Source organism: Cetorhinus maximus, chromosome 6 (genome assembly GCF_964194155.1).
Source record: "Cetorhinus maximus chromosome 6, sCetMax3.hap1.1, whole genome shotgun sequence".
NCBI lineage: Eukaryota > Metazoa > Chordata > Chondrichthyes > Lamniformes > Cetorhinidae > Cetorhinus > Cetorhinus maximus.
Genome location: NC_135884.1, coordinates 18,724,918 through 18,747,038, shown reverse-complemented (window position 1 = coordinate 18,747,038; position 22,121 = coordinate 18,724,918). Strand labels below are relative to the sequence as shown.

Here is a 22,121-nt window from a genome sequence, read left to right as displayed (position 1 = left end):
AATCTGATACAAAAGATTTAAATGTTCACCCAATTTGGACTGTTGCAGATTTAGGTTTAGGCAGTGTTAAATAAAATTAGATTTTAGGTGGTGACTTCCATCATACATCCTGAAGATTACAGAATATGCTAGAATTATAGATGTGTATTAATGTGTAAGCCAAAAATGGATATATATTGTCATAGATGATGAAAACAAATGATAATTTTTAAAGTAGAGAAACATTCACTAATGTAGGAAAACAACTACTGACATATGCTTTTATTCCTTTAATGAAGGTTTAAGCCATACCTGCCTGAGAAGAATATGAGATGGTAGCCTGTTCTGGGATGCAGATTACTCCATTGTGCTCTCCTTTCCTTCTCAAGTCATTCGTTTCCACATTCTGCCCTTGGACTCCCAAATGAAAACAACGTTAAAAAGTCAACTTTGTGAAACTTTGACTGAAGCGCTCACAATAGAATGTATTCTAGGTTTATCTCTGTGGAATTCCAGTGATCACAATCCTCTTTCCAGTTAGTTATTTCTTGACATGTTTCAGCGATGAGCTCTGCTGTGTTTTTGTGCTCTGGAATATCTAAATAAAGGAATCTCATGTTCTGTGGAGGCTCAGTGAGAACAAATTATTGCTGGAACTTGAGGTATGGCAGTGAGTAGTGTAAAGTCCATGTACTGGGAAGACTTCCCTCCCATGCCTACCAAGCGTGTGTACTGCACTCCAGTGTATCAGGATAGGCAGTTGTTTGTTCTTGGGGGCTGTAGTGATACAGGATTGCCCCTGGACAAAGTTGAAATGTTGGATGTTGTCAGTCAGAAGTGGACAGGGCTACCCTCAATGCCCACTCCTCGAGCTGGGGCAGCAGCAGTCATTCTGAACAAACAAATCCTCATTATTGGCGGCATGAATGAGGAGCAGAGCCCTTTGGGATCAGTTGACATCTTTAATATGGATGAAGGCAAGTGGGAGAAAAAGGCACCACTGGGACAACCATCAATGGGAATAACAGCTGTCAAAAAAGGTATGTCATTTAATATTTCTCAAACATACTTGAACTTTCAGTGTGGACATGAAGTTACAGATTACAGTTAATTTAATGATAAAACAATCATACAGTATATACTCTACAAAGTATTAAGTGAAGAAATATCTTATATAGTGTGAGATAATATAAATTAGAAATTGGTTATAAATTATTTTAATCTGCTTTGAGCTTGTGATATCGACATATAGTTTAGCTTTTATATATGGCAAGCAATGTTAAATAGATGAACTAAATTTAAAATTCCCGTGAAAGGGTTATTGGATCTTGTTTTATGACTTTTCATGTTACATACTATGCTATATTAGGGGTCAATCACAGTGCACAGCTCATTATAAGATGCAAAACACCAAGTTCCCAGAGCTCTTGATTATTGAAAATGTACTGAAAATGAAATGTTGCGAAAATATTTAATCTTGTAGTTGCATTAGAGAGAACCATGCTTTGATTTCCCTGCTTTTATTCTGTGCTTTTAATTCTAAAGTCGAAAGCTTCCCTAACAACATGACTTTATGCTGCTGCTTAGCAACAAGTAAGATTGAGAAAGGGGACATCATGAGTCCTGAGGAAAATATTGTCTGACAAAATGGATGTAAAATGTTTCCTTCAGAAATGTGCTATTGAAGGAGAGTTAAATGATATATGGGGTGAAAATTGACTTGGGTTGGGGCACAAAATAGGTAGCTTCGCATCTGATGCCAATTATATGCCCCTGAATATTGGTTGGGCTTATAACGGTTGCAAGATGTGATACCATTTGTTTTGTGTGACCATCCAAGGCAGATTTTACCCCTGTAATCTTATTACTATTATTTGTTACAGTGGGTGAAGAAAATGCCATCATTGCATTTGTTTTCTTTTTCCTCTTTTTCTTATGGTGTTAATGTTTATTGGGGATGTAGCCAAGTTGGATGGAAAACACAGCAGAGGCCATTTTGCATTAATATGAAAATATTTGGACTATTTGAGCTCTAATTGGGTGGCGCCTCTAATATTGGGAAATTTTTCTCACCATCTTTTATTCATTCATGGGATGTGAGTGGAGCTGGTAAAGCCAGCATTCATTGCCCATCTGTAAAGGCCCTTGGGAAGATGGTGGTGAGCGACTTTCTTGAACCGAAACAGTACATGTGGTGTAGATATACCCGGAGTGTTGTTAGGGGGAGGTAGGGGAGTTTCAGGGTTTTGGCGCAATGATGGTATGATAAAGGAATGGTAATGTATTTTCAAGTCAGCATGATGTGTGACCAGGAAGGAACTTTCATATCGTGGTGTTTATACCTGCCTGCCTTGCTGTTCAAGGTTGGTGAGGTTTGGAAAGTGCTGTTGAAGGTGATTTGGCAAGTCGCTGCAGTGCATCTTGTAAATGGTAAACACTGCTGCTGCTTTGCACTGGTGGTGAAGGGAGTGAATGTTTGAGGTGTTTATCAAGCAGGCTGCTTTGTCCTGGATGATATCAAGCTCCTTGTTGGAGCTGCACTCATCTAAGCTTGTGGAGAGTATTCCATCACACTCCTGACGTATGTTATAGCAGCATTGCAGGTGAAGGACAAGCAGCTGCTGCCTGTTACTGTTGCCCACTGTTTTGTTTGTGAAGTACTGTCTAATGATGTATGATGGTGGTGAGGAAGTGCTCCCAGCTTATGACCGTGGAATGCCAAGCATTTGCCCAATACTTGGCAGTTATCCAATTCCTTAAGATTTGGTGAAAGATTTCCTCTAGCTATTGGAAAGCTGATTGCTTTGGAGGACACATGTTCATTTTCTGGTCCTGAAGAGGTATATATTTATCCAAGATACTATCAGATTGGCTTGAGGAGTGGGTAAAGATGCATCTATATTTCCATTTGGCTAAATGAGAAGGCCCCATTTCAAACAGAACTGAATCATAGAACTATGGAATAGTTACAACACAGGAGGATGCCATTTAGCCCATCCTGGCTGTGCCAGCTCTCTACAAGAGCAATTCACCAAGTGCCACTCCCCCGTCTTTTCCCTGTAGCACTGAAATTTTTTCATTTTCAGATAATGATACAATTCTCTTTTGAAATGCATGGTTGAATCTGCCTCTACCACATTTTCAGGCAGTGCATTCCAGATCCTAAACACTCTCTGCGTGAAAAAGTTTTTCCTCATGTCACCATTGCTTCTTTTGTCAGTCACCTTACATTGGTGTCCTCTGATTCTCACTCCTTTCACTAATAGGAACAGTTTCTCGCTATCTGCTCTGTCCAGACACCTCATAATTTTGAATACCTCAAGTTATGATAACACAACTGGAGTATTGCGCCCAGTACTCGGCACCACACTTTAGGAAGGATGTGAGTGTGTGCAGAAAAGATTCACACGAATGGTTCCAGTGATGTGGGTCTTTAGTTACATGGACAGATTGGAGAAGCTGTTCTCCTTTGCGAAGAGAAGATTAAGAGATTTGATTGATGTATTCAAAATTATGAGGTGTTCCCACAGATTAGATAAAAACTGTTCCCATTGGTGGAAGGATCAAGAGTCAGAAGACACCGATTTAAGGTGATTGACAAAAAAAGCAATGGTGACATGAGAAAAAACTTTTTATGCAGCAAGTGGTTAGGAACTAGAATGCGCTGTCTGAAAATATGGTGGAAGCAGATTCAGTCGTGGCTTTCAAAAGAAAATTGTATCATTATCTGAAGAGGAAATATTTGTAGGTTTGCAGGGAAAAGGTGGGAGAGTGGCACTAGGTGAATTGCTCTTGTAGAGAGCCAGCACAGCCAGGATGGGCTGAATGATATTGTTTTGTGCTATAACCATTCTATGATTCTGTGATTCAGTTCTTCATGAAATGGAGCCTAGCCAAATGGAAATATGGATGCATCTTTACTCACCCTTCAAGCCAATACCATCGTATCTAGGACAAATATGTACCTCTTCGTGACCATAAAATGAACACGTGCCCTCCAAAGCAATCAGCTTTCTAAAATCTCCAGGATATCTTTGACCAAATCCTAAGGAATTGGATAACTGCCAGGAACTGGGCAAATGCTTGGCATTAAACTGTCATAAACTGGAGGAACTTCCTCACCACCACCATCTGTCTTTTACAGATTTCCAGATAGGGATGAGGGGCCTCATCTCTTTTTGTATCCCACTGTGACTTCCTATCATTGCTTTCCCCAAGCCATGGCTTTGTTGTACAAAACCTTTGTTACATGCTCTATAACAACCTATTGTCCTTGTAGCAATCTCCTTTCTTACATTACTCCATGTTGTGATGAAAATCCTATGTGTTTTAGTGTTAACAACATTGTAGCCTCAATGTTATCCATCTAGCTTATTTGCTTAATAATCTATATGTGTCTATCTTTACAGTATAATGTCTTCAGTCCTGGAATTCATCTTTCTTCAATGTTATCAGCATTTGCCTCCGTTCTGTATTAGTGTTATGACGCAGCAGTTGGTAAAGGCTGAGTTGTTTAAATCCCAGAGGGAAACTTGAACAACTGTCATAACCTATATTTTCAATGGGTATGTTTGAGATGCAGTTCTGAATTCAGGAATAAAACCACCAAGCCTCAAGAGGTTTTTATATAAAACTAAATTAAACATTTATTAATTTAGCACCAAATTTAAACACATACACATGTCTACTAATTACTACCATAATAACTTTTAAACAAATCCCCAAAGTAATCACTCCCAGGTAAATCTTCACCAAGGCAACAATAACCCATAGACACCAGGAAAAGCACATTTGACCTTACAAATTCAAAATGAGGTTCCTTTCAATTTGTTTCCTTCTCAGACGTAGCCCTAGGCTTACAGGCTGGTTAAATCTTTAATGCCTCTGACTCACACACACAAACTCCTTTCGGTGTATGCCTAGCTTCTCCTTTGAATGTAAATTTTCCATTGCATTACTAGATTCTTTTAATTTTACCTCTCCTGACAATAATCCTTTCATTCCACCAATTTTATTAGTAATATAAACACATTGCTTGGTGCCTCCCAGCTAGGTGCAAGATTTCACCCGTTCTTCTGAATGGTTTATTCAACAAATGCAAATGTATTCTTTACCTTCCATCCCTTACATTTATCTAATTAACATCTCAATACTACAATACATCAAAGCATCCAGACTAGCTGTCATTAATCCAATTAAGCCACTCACAGACACACACAAAGACACAGACCCATTACAATTACAATTTAAAAATAATTTCCAATAACATTATACACATTAATGTCATTTCATGACAATAGAATAATGTAATACAGTAAAGATGCTTTCAGTGCACTGTACCATTGACAACCTTGACATTAATCAGCAGAGGCTTTTAGTCCAAGTTCAAACTGATCTGAATAATGATAGTATTATAAAGAAGTTTCATAAGCATATCTAGTACATTAGCAAAATAGGCAGCAGATATAATTTTCTAGTAGATCATGGCTGCAGGTGCATAGCAACAGAAGAAACTGATGAACTAATGAAAAGAATACAGTACCCTCCACTCTGACAGTAGGAAATATCTTAGATTCTCTAAACTCAACAAATGAGATCTAATCATGATTTGTGGAGGAAATTGAAATCTTATTCCACTATTTCCATTGAGTTTCCTGTGCCCATTAGAAGTAATGTATTTAGGCTTCCAAATATTTTTCAGAGTTAACTCCTAATCAGCCATTTCACCACGCCCGTCATGACTTTCAGCCTATTTTACTTGTCCTTTTTTTAGAAGGTGTGAGGTTGATAACTGATTTCATGATTAACTTGTGAGTGATGGAATCTTAAGAAATTGTTGGTGATTCCAATTGTGAATATTTCTAATCCTCTCAAGGCAAGATATAATTAGATGCAATAGTCAGCACTGTACTATAATATATGTTGAAAATATGTTTTTTAGTATATTTATTCATCACTTAATAGACTTTATTGTATTGTCCATCAAATCTTTGTGATATTCGGTATGGTCTGTCTTCCTAAACATACAAATACATCTCAACTATAAGGGCAACCAATTTTGTTGCTGACATTGCTGTGAAGTATAATTAAAACTGCATCACCTTCATAGAACTATAGAATGGTTACGACATGGAAGAAAGCCATTTGGCCCATCATGTCCATGCCAGCTCTCTGGAAGAGCAACTCACCTAGTCCCACTTGCCTGCCTTTACCCCATAGCTCTGCAAATCTTTTCACTTCAGACAATTATCCAATTCTCTTTTACCTTGCTTGAATCTGCCATCACCACATCCTCATTCTTCAGATCCTAACCACATGTTGTGTAAAAACATTTTTCCGCATGTCAACATTGCTTCTTTTGCAAAATACCTTAAATCAATATCCTCTGGTTCTTGACCCTTCTGCCAAAAGGAACCGTTCCTCCCTGTCTACCTTGTTCAGACCCCTCATGGGCAGGATTTTTCCCCTGTCAGGGGCGAAGTTGAAGGGCGGGCTCGCACAGGCGCGCTTCCGATTGGCACCCCCCGTTGGGGGTGCGGCACCATTTTACGTGGGCGGGCCAATTAAGACCCACCCAGCGTGACATCCACACAGAAGTGCTATGCGCTCCCTGTGCAGGGGAGGGGGGGGTGGGGGGGCGGTTAATCCCAAAATCGAGAGTGCGCTCTTTCGCGCACGCGCACGAAAGAGCGCACTCATCTCCCTGAGGCTAAGTGCAGCCTCAGGGAGATCGACTCACTGTCACATGAGTTGGGACATGTCCATAATTTTTACAAAAACTTCATTAAGTTTTTTTAAAACCTACATGAAACCTCATCCCGCCCGTGAATGAGGTTTCATGCTTTTTCTAATTTGCGCTGGGGCTCCTGGCCTGCCCGCCAACCTTAAGGTTGGACGGGCAGGTCCTTTAATAACTTAATTGACTCTGTCAATGGCCTCGATTGGTCATTGACAGGTCGGTGGGCGTGCAGCAGATTTTGCTGCACCCCCGCCTACCTGAAAATTTAAATGGGGCGCCGTGACGTCGGGAGTTCCGCCCGACATCATCCCGCGTAATTTTACGCGTTGGCGAGCAGGTCCCTCCCCTGCTCGCCGACACGTAAAATCCTGCCCCATGATTTCGAACACTTAAATCAAATCTTCGCCTAATCTTCTCTTCTCCAAGGAGTACAGCACCAGCTTCTCCAATCTATCCGTGCAACTGAAGTTCCTCATTCCTCGAACCATTCTTGTGACTCTTTTCTGCACACACTCTAACGCCTTCAGATCCTTCCTAAAGTGCACCCAGAATCTGACAGAAAACTCCAGCTGAGGCTGAACCAGCATTTACACAGGTTTATCATAACAAGCTTGCATTTGTAATCCATGCCCCTGTTTACAAAGTCCAGATCCCATATGCTTTATTAATTGATTTCTCAAACTGCTTCGGCCCTTTTTGGAATTGTACCCTTTACTCTGTAATGCAAAAATATTTTGTTACAAGCACTTAATCTCTAAGCAGATAATTTTCACAAAAGTCATCATTGCGTTAACTGTATCTGTTGTCAATCTACCATAACAACCTTTTGACTCCTTTCCCATCAATCCAAAATTTGCCAAATATTTATTTCCTTGAAAGTAGCTCCCTTTTAATCAGAAGCCTGCTTCACTCAACTGCAGATTCCAAACTATGGAACATCTTGGTACATATGAAAATAAGTCATTATGCAATTCTTTTAGTAACTGGTTATGTGATGGACATACTCGGTTACTAATTTATACTAGATAAAAGCCCTACTACATTTAAAACAAACATGTAACAACTGTGAGATACCATTGTTTTGCAGTGGGCGTTATGATTTGATGTAAAGGTTCTGTGACCCATTGATAAAATGGAGTAATGTGACTGCTGACTCATTCCTACACTGCTTCCTGCTGCATCTCAGCGACACAGTAAGACTTTCTGTATGCTACGATTTAAACACTGACATGAACAGAGTGAAGGCAAATAAATTCCTTGAAGAAAATCAGTTGATTATCATAGTATTTTTTATTTCTAATGCTGTTTTTTACCTCATTTAAAATTTAAAACGCACTTAATGTCTCTCAACCATTTAAACTAAATTGTTCAATAACTAAACCCTCATTCCAAATGAGAAACAAGTTAAAACTAGAAATGGCCAAAAAAAACAAAATAATGCTTTAGTTTATTTGATACACCACCAGTTTTAACTTGTTTTTTGATGTAAGATCAGGATTTATCTATTCTAGTTACTTAAGAATTCTGATTGAAAAGTTTCATAGCTAACAATTTGAATTATAGGTGTTAGTATATTTTAAATCTTGTTTGAGGCATAAAACAAACAGTATCAGAAAATAAAAGAATTCAATTCTGGCCTTTTAGAATCAGGGTAAGGTTCTGAAATCCATAGCAAGTCATGAAACAAAATCCATTTGTTGTAAAAATCTAGACTTGTAGTTAAAAAGAATTACATTCTTCAAGATAATTACTATAGTGCTCTTGCATTGTAAGCTAATACTCTACATTGTGAAGGAACCTTACAGCACTGAATGACAGTGTTGGAGAACCAATGTGTTACAACGTTATGCTGAGAAGTATAAAGTTTTTATGTTATTACAAAGTACTTAAAGAGGCCTGTGCCAGCCTTTTTGAGAAATATCCATTATATTATCATGTCAGAGAGGTAACTGCTGCAAATGAACGTCTCACTATCTATTGGGCTTTGTCTTGCATTTCCACCTCCCTGCTTTGATGACTTGTTCAGCTATTTATTCATTTTCCTTTATGTTATTTCTGGTGAATATTTGACCAAATCCAGGTAAGTATGCTACTGATAAGGAATGAAACAGTTTTCCACGGGTACTTTGTCCTAGCAATATGAATTAATTCTGGCCTATTGCACAAATGTAAAGCTTTACCATTTTCTGTACTAGCTGGCCTTGTGGCCTCTATATCTGTTCTTCTGTTATTATAGAAATACAACACAAGTACAATTTGTTAAATGAAATCAAAATAATTGAACATTATCAATATATAGAATACAGTTCTGTTGAAGAGTCATGCGGACTCGAAACATCAACTGTGCTCCTCTCCACCGATGCTGCCAGACCTGCTGAGTTTTTCCAGGTATTTTTGTTTTTGTTTTTGTTATAGAATACAATATTTTGTTTATCATTTACATAATTTTATGATACAGAAAGGGAAACCAATACTCCCAGGACTTGACTGTATCTACCCATCCCTAGAAAGTCATTGAATAGCCAAGCCCCAGACTCCTATATATAACCAGGAATTGACCATTCAATCTAAAGCAATTTTTTTGATTTTAGCAAGAGATTAACGGAACAGGGTATGGGATTTCAGCCTTGCTCTTCCAATTTTGTAATATTGACTATTCCAAACAAGCTCATATTTTATGAACAGGATTTGAGCCTATGCCAGGCATTCTGTCTATATAAAGTGCAGTATGAATCATACATGCCTCATTCTAAAAGAAGCACATCTTCAGGCACTGTTAAAGTATATGAAGTACACACTCACTCTGTTGAGATAAAATGATGTGTAATACATGCTTGTTTAAAATTTTTAACCTGCATGAGTTATGTTAAAGTACCAGCTACATTACTTTTCATTTCTCTGAGCGATCTCAGATGACAGATCAAGAGGTGAGGTTTGTCTGGGAGCCCTAGAAATTACATTCATTTAAGAATTTATGAATATGGAATATTGCAGAATTTCTTCAAGCTACTTTTCACGTTATCAGACAAAGGAGGAGAAATCAAATTACTTCCAAAAGCAGGTCTAATTGTATTGTTCAGCTACAAATAATGAAAAACATAGTCTTCCTTTGTGTTTTCAAACTATCTGAAATTTTCTCTTTTAAAAGGCAGCTTGACAAATAACATGAATAGGATGGGAATAGAGGGATACGGACCCCGGAAGTGCAAAATGTTTTAGTTGACGGGCAATATGATCGGCGCAGGCTTGGAGGGCCGAAGGGCCTGTTCCTGTGCTGTACATTTCTTTGTTTTTTGTTTGTTCTCTTTGTTGCTGACCAGCAAATGCACTGTGATATTTATCCCTGCTTCCTTTTACTTTTGCTAGAAAACTGTATTACCACCAACCACTGTAACTGAATTATTGTGTTTATTGGATCTGTCCCAAAGTTTGCTGTTTTACCTGCTGATTTAAGAATTGTTTTGTGTGTTGCAGAGGATAATATACCGTTTTGTTGGCGGGCAGGTGAATAGGCCAGGCAGCCTTTGCATTTCTAACGAAACCTCATCCACGGGCGGGATGAGGTTTCCAACGGTGACTAAACAAAACAATAAAAACTTTTTACCATCCTTTTTCACATGTTCATCTTCATGCGACTGAGTCACATGTGGGGACATGTTTATAACATATGTAAAAAGTTTATTTTCCATTTTAAAATCCTTCAGTCCCCTGAGGCAGCTCCGAGCGTCCACTTCAGCGCTCGAGCTCCTCCCGCCCCCACCCTGGCAGCACTGAGGCTCTTAGCGCGCCTTTCATGTTGATTGGCCAGCCAGTGTGAAGTCGCAATCGGAGCCCGATTGTGGGCAGTGGCCAGTCTCGCGGCCGTTCCCGGGCCCTTCTGCCACACCCGCCCGACGAGGGGAATACCCTCCCCTTGGTGTTTACTGACAGACAAGAAGTATGTTTTACTCATCCTTATTAAATTATTGGAGCAAAAATGGACCAGTAATGTGGAAAATACACAGCAGGTTCAAGGGAAAAATAGTCATGCAATAACTTTCATCTAATATCAACGTATGTTTCCACCAGATGGATAATGTGTTATCAGTACGAAGAGGAGAAAAGGAAAAACAGCCTGGTTCCAGGAGTAATACTTGCCATTGTTGTATCCTAACCCCAGTTTTAGTCAACATGGAGACTGCTAAGGATGCCACTCTGATCCCAGGAATGCCATGTTGTGTTTGATGTAAAGTTCCTGACCTTTTCCTATGACTAACAGGCTTTGTTGCCAGGCTCTGAAACATGCAAATCAACAGCTGTTGCCTGACCAGCCAGGGCATAATTCCTAGACAGTTTGTGTCTACCACTAGTCTGTCACCAGGAGAGTGTCAGAGATAGCATATACATATTTGTTTAAGAAATAATTTCCTGTTTGCAGTGATGAAGTGTGGTGCTACAGCAATCAAACGTAACGAGCTGAAGCTATGCTGATCAGCTTCAAATACAACAAATTAAAGGTTATTGTTGCACATACACTATAAAATTAAGCAAACAAATGGACACTATATCAGCCATATTTAGCAAAAATAGACTTAAACTAGTATGGTAGGGTATCTGTGGGCCAAGTCTTTTTTTTTGGTACTGCATCGCCTTGAATGATACCAGTTTTATAGAATATTACGACCAAACAGCAAAATACTACAGATGTTGGAAATCTGAAACAGAAGCGGAAAGGAAACACAGACATCATCAGTGGAGATAACAGACACAGCGTTTCAAGTATGGACCTTTGTTACAACTGGAAGATATTACAGATGATCAACATTTAAAAAGGAACTGAACAAGAGGGGTGAGGAGGGGGAAAAGCAACAAAACCACAAACAGGAAAAAAAATAGCTTCAGTGGAGGCCAGGAGTGACATTGGAAATGTCAATAGCCTGACTGGCTATTTTCTGTTTTTAGTTTATACAACTTGTTACACATGTTTGGCTTGTAGCTTCTACCACAATGTGCTGAAGCATATTTAAAATAGTATCCCTTACAAAACCGTCTGTTGTGACTATTGCATCAAATCAGATTCTCTTTTTGTCCTCTGGTTTAAGTACTGTGTTTTCAGATCCCAGAAGTGTACTTTCTTGTCTCCCTTGAGTTAAGAGCCATTGATATAGACTGTTGGTACAGTTGAATTTTACCAAACAAAGTGGGAGGGGATGTGACACTTTGCACTCATCATCACCTGTTCTAGATCTGCCAAAAAAGCCTGGAAGACAGGGGTGGGATTGGGGGAGAAGTGTTGGTGGGGGTGGGGGCAGCAGGGATTGGGGCTGAAATCCTAGCCTAAGTATTTAGAGGCGTAATTTATTATTATTTGTCACTATATCACACTGTGCCTAATATAGTTTCAGTCATGTCACACTCTACTTTGTTGCAATGTACTGTTTGATTAAATGGTCCTGTTTATCATATTCTAGCTCTGTAAGTATCCATGTTCCGTCATTAATATATTTATTGTATTTACATTTTTGCTACAGCTAGTAAACAAAGATATCTCCCTGGGCTTCAGTGTGGTTTTGAATCAAGTGGAAAATATAACTCCGAGGAGAGGTCGTAATTTGTATATAATCTCAAGCTCCTTAAAAGGCTACATGTCTCCTATGCTGTAAAGTATTCATTTGTGATCAGAACGTGTTATGCTGTTGACACCACCAGGAAATACCCCAAAGCAATTAAAACGAGGTCCATGAATTAAAAGTGCAACCTCCAATGTGGACTGTTAAAGGTTTGCAAGAATTAGTGTAAAGAGGAGTAAAGGTGAATTTCAATCTTAGAGAGGTGAATTTGATGATTAGTTTTTGTGTGGATAATAGCATTGGTTATGCCTGTATAATTGGATTGGGTTTATGCCTTGATCGTCTGAATTGGTTTATGTATAAATGCAGTGAGATAGAAGGAAATAAGGGAATTCAATGTGCTTTACACCTACATGCTCCTCCATTTTTATACTCACAGAACAACACTGTTCTAATGCTATTATCATTTCTGAGTGGCAAGTAGTTTTTTTAAGAGATGGAAAGAAGCATCCACTGACAGTGGAGGTGTGATTCTTTGCACTGGGTTTGGCATATTTTTGTTTCTGTGTATGGCACAATTTGTAAAGATCGCTCAAATAGGTTGCTGCCCTTCCTTGGTACTTTGTGCCATGCTGAGGAACTGCGGGAACAATAAAGTCGATGCCAGAGAAGCACAAAAGCAAGCCATGTTCAGCTCTTTCCTTGTCACATCCAATTTCCCCGAACAGCTGTGGTAAAACCACTGGGAAACTAGGCATTGAACCAACTGAGAATACTGAATTAGAAAATAAGCAACACTGCCAGGAAATTATTTCAAATGACCTTTTTTTGGCCATGGGCCAGATGATATAAATAATTGGAAACTGCAGAGATGAAAGTGCTGTAGAAACTAGCATTTTCCTCCCAAATGGCACACTGTTCCTTTCTGTCTCTGGATAAATGTTTGAAAGGCAGGGCTATATTTATCACTCAATGACTGTTGACAGTGCTCTATATTGTTGCTCTTGAGATCATATAAAGTTGGTATTAAACATGAAGCTTGCACTAGCACTGCTTTAAATTCACAAACTAACATTAGGTGCCATTAATGGTGTTACTGTGGAGATTTGAGTTTTCTAATAAATTAATATAGCTAGTATATTAATAATTGATAATGTTTTTAAATGTACAAAAATAGTGTTGGGTTTGGAAGACAGTCTTCAGCAACTTCATCTGCCATATGCCATCTCCTGTCCAGAGTCTCTCAGAATCTTACATGTTTCAAAGAGATTACCTTTTATTCTTCTAAACTCCTGAGAGCGTATGCCCACTCTACCCACTCTCTTCTCATAGGACAACCCTCTCATTCCAGGAATCAATTTAGTAAACCTTTGTTGCACGTGCTCTAAGTATATAAAAGAGACCAAAACGTACACAGCATTCCAGATGTGATCTAACCAAAGTTCTGTGCAATTGCAGCAAGAGCTCCTTACTCTTACACTCCAACCCTGTTACAATAAAGGCCAACATACTATTTGCTTTCGTGGAAAAACTCAGCAGGTCTGCCAGCATCGGCGGAGAAGAAAAGAGTTGACATTTCGAGTCCTCATGACCCGTTTGTTTTGGATTTCCAGCATCCGCAGTTTTTTGTTTTAATACTATTTGCTTTACTAATTGCTTGTTGTACCTGCACTTAGCTTTCTCTATTTCTGGTACAAGGATACTCAAATCCTTCTGAACACCAACATTCAATAGTTTCTCACCGTTTAAAAAATATTCTGTTTTTCTATACTTTCTACCAAGGTGAATAACCTCACATTTCCCCGCGTTATACTCCATCTGCAACCTTGTTGCCCACACATTTAGCCAATCCATATCTCTTTGAAAATTTTGACCTATGCATTCAACTCTCTATTTAATCTTAAGTCAATTTGCCAATTGCTCAGGTAGTAATCCAGAAATCATTACTTTGAGATCCTGATTTTTAATCAGGATCCTAGGTCTTCAGACTCCAGCAGCATAACTTCATTCCTCCTTCTATCTATGTTGTTGGCTTATTCATGGACCATGACAGCTTGTTCCTGCCCCTCCCGCACCATATTCTTTTGCAGCTGCAAACCTTTAACTGTGGCATCGCACAGGTAACATATCCCTCGGAACTCCTGGACGCTGCTGCAGGGAATTATAGGGCAGGATTTTTCCCCTGGTAGGGCGGGCGGACCCTAGAATGGCTACGAAACTGACCACCGTCTGCGATCAGGCCCCAACCATGATTTCACGCTGGCGGGCCAATGAAGGCCCACCCAGTGTGAAATGTGGTTCCGCACTGGCCGGGAAGGGCCAAGCGGGGGCGGGGGCCTGTCAGCCGTCGGGTCCAATGGCGATCCAGTGGCCAGTTTCAAGGGAATGCTGCCAGGGAAGGACGTCTGTCTGCCGTTGTAACGATGGTGCTGAGTGCGGCTGCAAACGCCAGGCGGGAGGGCAGGTTGGTTAGGCACTCGGCGACCCCTGCTTTTCTGATGAGCGCCTCGCTGTCCTCCTGGAGGAGGTGGATGCAATGAGGGACACCTTTGTCCCAAGGGATGGGAGGAGAAGGCTACCACACCTCACCATGGGAGGAGGTGGCAGCCCAGGTGAGCAACCATGACGTGGTGCGGTGCACATGGGTGACGAGCTGGAAGCGCTTCAATGACCTGCTGCGTTCAGGAAGGGTGAGTACCATGTTGGCATGGGTCAGAGTGCAGAAGTGTTAAGGTGTGGCAGTCCCCCCATGGACCTCAGGGGCGCTAGATTCTGAGTGCCAACTGCCAGTGACACCGGAGCTGGCCAAGGGGGTGAGCCCTGGTTGTTTGGGCTCAGTGCCTTGTGGCTCGAGGGCCACGAAGTGGATGTGCCCTGCAAAGTGTTCCTCAGCCAGGTTGGCCAGGCTGCAATGGCGCTGCAGGTAGAGAGTGGACTAATCACTGCTCCTCTGTCCTTTCAGGAGAATAGGAACCATAACCAAGCTGAGAGGGCAGGTACAGGTGGAGGCCCTCCCCAACCTGCTGCTGCTCTCCCAGTTCGAGCAGGATGCCCTGGAGCTGGAGAGGCGCCACGCTCCCCGTGCAACCGGGCGTGGAGAGGCAGGGGTGCCAGGCAAAGTTAAAAGTACAGTGCACAGAGGTGAGACTTTCAGATTGCGCAACCATTCTAGTGTAGTCTCCTCATTGATGGGAGCCTCAGACCTGGTGTCCCCATTGATCATTGAAAGACGATGGCACCGTGAATGTAGATCTCCATTGCCTAACTAGGGTACCTGGCATGCACGGTGACAATGTGATGACTTTAACTAATGACATGAACTTCTTCTTCCTTTTAGGTTCACCAGCAGGTGTCCGATCTGCAGGACCCAAAGGGCAACTCCTGACACCGGGCGTTATTTTCACCTGCATCACGCATGCTATCTGAAGCATGCACCAGCGCAGATACCAGCACCTTGGGCTTTAGAGTGGTGGCTAGTATCTCAGTGCACATTGGTGAGGGCACTTCACAGTCGCTTGAGGTGCAGGCAGAGACAGAGAGTGCCTAGGGCGCCGGCAGTCAGAGGACTGCTGGAGACCAGGATGATGCTCAGTCGAAGGCTGATGATGAGCCTCTGGAATTGTCCATTGGGCGGCATATGATGGATGTCCAGCGAGATGTGCAGGAGGATCTGGCGAAGATCCATGAGTGACATGGCCTCCATGATGGAGGAGCGCATGTGGAGCATGAGCACTGCGTTGACCGCCACTGGTGAGCGCACTGCCTCCTCCATTGAGAGAGTGGCGACTCTCATGGACAATCAGCTCCAGGGACAGAATGAGAGGCTCCTGGGGTTGCGTTCGGACCCGCAAGCTCTCACACAGGCACTGAGCTCAGGTGGTTAGTGTCAGTGTGGGAGATGGATGAGGCACCCAGTATCCCAGTAAGGTGCCCGTCCATCAATGTTGTGCAGGGAGCTCTACAGGACCATGCATTGGCGCATGACCTACCTGTCATTTCTGGGCGCGCCTCTCAGGGCACCCTGGATGATGGCAGCAGCTCCTCCACCAGTGACTGTGGCATCTGATGAGGCTGTGATGACTGAGGAAATACCAGCTGTGGCACTGGCCACTCCCTCCCAGGTGGGGCCAGCACGGGCTCCACAAGGCCAACAAGACAGTAGTGTCAGCAGGCTGCCTCCAATGCCGGTGCCAGCGAGAGGGGAGCACCAAGGTATAGCACTCACAAATGTAAGTTAAAGGCACCATGAGCACAAGAGGGACAGGTCACAGGTGATCTTATGTTCATTTATGTTTACTTTATCTATACTAGTCTGGGAATGAAGACCAGAGAAGTTTATGTGAATAGTTTGAAATTGTCAAAATGAGATGAATTTTGTTTTTGTCGTCATGGCCTCTGTACACTTCACCTTTTTATTTTGTTGGTGCAGGGTACGCCAGTATGTAATGCTGGATGCAAGTGGCTCTGAACTTTATTGCGCATGCATTGAGTGTTCTTTGTGTTCAAAGGAAAGGGTCCTTTCGGATATCCGGGATGGAGAAGGCAGGCCTGGCATGCGTTTGAATCTGATCTTTGGTAGCCTAACTGAAGGAGCATTGGATAAAGGTGTCCCTGGTGTCCCTGCCTCCCTGGAGGTTTCCAGGGTCTGGCTCCATGCCCTCAGCATTCTCCTCACTGTGCTCATCTTCAGACTCACTACTAGACCATGTAGCCTGTGCAGCTGTGTCAAGATCCCCTTCCTCCGTGGTTCCCCCCATGCCAGCGCCAGTTTGTGGAGAGCGCAGCATGCAACCACGATCAATGACACCCGCTCTGGGGGGTATTGTAGTGCTCTCCCTGAATGGTCCAGGCATTGGAAGTGCACCTTGAAAAGACCTATGGTCCTCTCAGCCACCACCCTTGTGGAGGCATGACTTGTATTGTAACGCTTCTCTGCCTCTGTTCATGGGTGGCAGAGAGGCATCATCAGCCACCTCTTCAACGGATAGCCCTTGTCATTCAGCAGCCATCCATCCAGTTGGGCTGGAGCACTGAAGAGCCTCGACACCTGGGAGTGTCTCAGGATGTGCGCATCATGGGAGCTGCCAGAGTACCTTGCGCAGACTTACAGAATCTGCATCCTGTGGTCTCACACTTTCTGCATGTTCATGGAGTGAAATCCCTTCTTGGAGAACAACCCCTGTTTCTCTCGTCTCCCTGTATGACTGAAGTTTTTCACCCTTAGATTTTAAAAAAAATACATTTACAGGATGTGGGGGCCGCTGACTAGGCCAGCATTTATTGCCCATCCCTAGTTGTCCTTGAGAAGGTGGTGGTGAGCTGCCTTCTTGAACCGCCGCAGTCCCTGTGGTGTAGGTACACTCACAATGCTGTTAGGAAGGGAGTTGCAGGATTTAGACCCAGCGACAGCAAAGGAACAGCGATATATTTCCAAGTCAGGGTAGTGAGTGGCTTGGAGGGGCACTCCCAGGTGGTGGTGTTCCCATCTAGCTGCTACCCTTGCCCTTCTAGATAGTAGTGGTTGTGGGTTTGGAAGGTGCTGCCTTAGGAGCCTGGGTGAGTTCCTGCAGTTTATCTGTTAGGATGGTACACACTGCTGCTACTGTGTGTTGGTAGTGGAGGGAGTGAATTTTTGTGGAAGGGGTGCCAATCAAGCGGGCTGCTTTGTCCTGGTCAGTGTCAAGCTTCTTGAGTGTTGTTGGAGCTGTATTCATCCACCACACTCCTGACTTGTGCCTTGTAGATGGTGGACAGGCTTTGGGAAGTCAGGAGGAGAGTTACTCACTGCAGGATTCCTAAACTCTGACCTGCTCTTATAGCCGCAGCATTTGTATGGCTAGTCCAGTTCAGTTTCTGGTCAATGGTAACCCCCAGGATCTTGATAGTGGGGGATTCAGTGATGTAATGCCATTGAATGTCAAGGAACGATGGTTAGATTGACTCTTGTTGGAGATGGTCATTGCCTGGTGAGCTGCAGGGCTATGGGCCGGGTGCAGGAAGGTAGGATTAGAAAGGGCACCTGGGTGTCCTTGGGCTGGCATGGACAAGATGGGCCGAATGGCCTCCTTCTGTGCTGTAACTTTTCTATGGTTCTTGTTGACGAAGGCACCCGGTTGACTCGCTGGCACCTTGATGGCCACATGTGTGCAGCTGATGGCACCCTGGACATGGGGGAATCCAGCAATCACTACAAAGCCTCTGGCTCACTCAGCCTGACTGGCCTCATCGGTACGGTAAAGAATAAAGGCCAGTACCCGCCTGAACACAGCTTCTGTCACCAGCTTGACACAACTGTGGACAGCTGATTGGGAGACTCCACAATGAGCCCCCACTGAGCCCTGGAAAGAGCTGGAGGTATAGAAGTTGAGGACCACTGTGACCTTCAGAGCCACTGGCATGGGGTGTCCACCCACACAGTCAGAGCTGATCTCAAGACCAATCATCTGGCAAATGGAGGTCACTGTCTCCCTTGAGAGGCGGAGCCTCCTTCAGCATTGCACCTCAGTAGCTGCATCGCCGCCTATAAATCCTGGCAACAGGATAGTGATGTCTTCTGTTGGCTGGTCACTTGCCCATTTTGCCCATGCAACAAGCAGAAAATCGTACAGGCAAGGTAAAATCACAGCTAATTGGACTGTTTAGGGCCTTAAGTGGCCTGTTAATTAATGGCGGGCACTGCGCCGGCACCTGCACATGCCCGCCAAGCGAAATATCACGCAAGCGCGTGATGACGTTGGGACACACCTATTTTAAACTCGCTATTTTACTCCTGTTCGGGTTGGACGCGTGCCCACGCTTGGGACAGCCCATTGTGTCTGTGCCGACTCTCTCTGGAAGAGCAACTTACCTAGTCCCACTCCCCTGCCTTTTTCAAAAGCCATTATTCAATTCTATTTTGAAGGCCATTCTCATGACTATACTGTCCCCTAGCACTCCAAATTCTTTTTTACTCCCACCACTTGAAAGGCTTCCAGCTTCAATGGTGCTGTGGTCACTTTGCTCATCCATCCTGCAGACATGTAGACCGGCAGCAAGAACCTCATACAAAAACAAAACACTGTGGATGCTGAAAATCGGAAATAATAACTGAAAATGCTGGAAATCTCCATATTCAAATATCCATAGGTCTAGCAGCATCCGGCGAGAGGGAAACAAAGTTAATGGTCTGCATTTAATCAGCTCCTCCAGGGTGGCCTGGAGGCTGAGTGATACCAGCATCAGCTAGCCGCCCAGCACATAGGGCAGGATCTTACCACTGGCAACAGGCCCCCTGCTGAGGCTGAAGCCTGTGGGGGCCTCCTGGTGGTTCCCCCCCCATGATGATGGCCTGCAGCCGTGGCCACGGTTTATTTAACCTTTCCTTGAAGCGTTCAGAGGTATCGAGGTGTCCTTGTGATCTCCTACCTGCAGCAGCAATGCCCAGCTCTCCCAGTGGGGCTGCAGGCTGCCAGAGCCTTGGCAGTCCCAAAGGTCCTTTGCCTGCCCATCATCCTTAATTGGACGGGGTTCCAGGAAGTGGCCTTTTAATTGGCTGCCTCTGGTAATATTGTGCAGGCAGGCGGCCCTCATAGCCCCTTGGGATTGGGACCCTCGTTTACAAACTAAGGAAATAAGATCCCACCCTGTGTTTCAGTTCTGTGACCTCCGCAGTTCTGACAAAGAACCAGACTTGAAATGTTGACTCTGCTTCCCTGTCCACAGATGCTGCCAGACTTGTTGAGTATATCCAGCATTTTTGGAATTTATTTTGGCAAGAATCTCATTCCTGTTATTAATTGTATAGATAGGTAGTGAGCATTAACTGGGGATTCACTGGTGCTTCTGTAGAAAGGAACAGACTGAAACAGTGGCTGTTGGATGAAGAGGTGTATATCTGTAAATAAATGCTTATAAAAGTGTGTAAAGATTGGTTCCAGCTCTATCTTTCACATCTGGCTTCTAGGAATATAACACCTGTAGGATAAGGGCTGAGGCTTCTCTAGTGCTATACCTCGAGTGCCCTTACATGCCAGTCTCAGCAGTCACAGCTCCCGTCCCTGACAACTAACCAGACTTGTACCACTTCCTAACCAAAGGGGTACAACTGCCTCCTGAATCAAAGTACCCAGGTAATTGCCCCTTTCTTTGATGCCCCACAATGTCTCCCAGAAGGAAAAACAGTTCAGACCAGTACTCTTATTTCCCAGTTTTTACTGGTGTTCTGTTTTAAGGTATGCAAGACCAGTCCGGATCAGCATTCTTAGTTCCCATTTTTTTACTGCTTTTTTTCCTTCTGGGCTGCACCTCATTCTCCAGCTCAGCAACTTTGAGCTGAAGTTCCTCACAATGGACACACTCAGTGCAGATGCGGCTGCCCAGGATCACAATGCTCTCCGCAAACTCCCACATGCTGCTGATGCAGCACACCACTTATGTAAACCCTATAGAACCTTGTTTAATTTATTTAATTAATTAGTCTACATAGTAAACTCAGCCTAGAACTTTTAGTCTTTTTAACAGCTAATTACTTGATCTAGTTAAGGATATAGGTAGATTAAATTAAATATTTACCTGTAACATGAGCGACTATTGGTATTGGAGATAAGCAGCAGCACCTCCTTCCCCCCTCTGCACCGAATTCCCACTTGCACCAAATTCCCAACTTTTACACTCCATGATGCAACTAGAGAACTCTGTTGCCCGCCACTCTGTGCATCAGCAGATGCCGTTTACCTTTTTTTTTGTTACCTACAAAAGTGGCAGGAAGAGGTGATGCGAATTTACAGAGGTTTAGCCCAGGTTGGAGTGCACTCGGACACAAGAGGCTGCATCATTCTCAGGAAATTGATCCTAGGAAATTCCCAGCGCCTATCTTCCAGGGTGGTATGTAAATCTTCAGGATATGCTGTAATACATGTATATTGTATATGAATATACATGTAGGTGTGTAAATGCACTTGTGCCTATTGAGACATGGAACTGGTAAAATCTTCACTTTATATATATTTACACACAGCTTGGAGCGTTGCATGATTATGCAATTTTTTAATATGTATTTCAAGAAATGTTACTTTAGTAGTGCTGTTGCCATTGACGTGCATCTTTCTGGATGTTTGAATCAACATCCTTGCTGTAGTAATTATCGTTACTTAGGGTTACCCCCAGGTGGCCATATCTAGCCTATCAGAAAATTGTTTCCCTCCTTAAGGTATTAAATATTTTATAGGTAACAGAGAAATGACTTGATCGAGGGGTCATGCAGCATTCGGTATTCTTCCGAACCCTTGTAATGGCAACTAGCCCTTTTGTATTTCATTATCCTGTTAGAAATTTCAGAGCTTTAATGAAGCCATCTGCCACTCAATCGATTTGCCCACTGTGCTCTTTGTCAGACACAGAGTGGAGCATTAGATTATATCAGTGATGCTACAGTGACAATGTCAGGGGTTGGAGTCAGAGGGCATTGGTAGAAACAGCTCAAAGGTTATGTCCATAAAATAATCTAATCTGAGAAACCTTGTAAGTGTGAAACAAAGAGAGCTGCTGAGGCAAAATACTGAAATCTAAAATAGAATAAAACAATCTAAATACTCAGAAACAGTATTTCCTGTTGTAAAATTAATGCCTTTTTATGACATTAATTACTGAAATGATAAATTACATTTGCAAAATAACACTGAATGAGCTTTAACTAATGACATAGATGTGGAATTATCAGGGATGTGAACCAGAATAGTGTAGAAAAGGGACATGGAATTGCTATTGGAACTAGTTCTTGAAGATTCAGTCGTGTACACCATACGCTTTTTCTGACATAAGGGTTATTTTAACCCTACCCACCTGGTGGAAACCAGGCTTGAGGCCGTCAAAGTTGC

At 42.8% G+C, this 22,121-nt stretch overlaps 1 protein-coding gene across 1 annotated transcript in view; it reads left to right on the top strand.

Annotated features, from left to right (window-relative positions):
- The window catches only part of klhdc8b (kelch domain containing 8B), a 131,452-nt gene that overhangs the window by 11,196 nt on the left and 98,135 nt on the right, over nt 1–22,121 (top strand). Inside the window, exon 2 of the mRNA XM_078543316.1 lies at nt 279–1,019. Within this exon, the coding sequence (XP_078399442.1) occupies nt 644–1,019 (376 nt within the window). The 5' untranslated portion in view covers nt 279–643. The remainder of the gene's footprint in view (nt 1–278; nt 1,020–22,121) is intronic.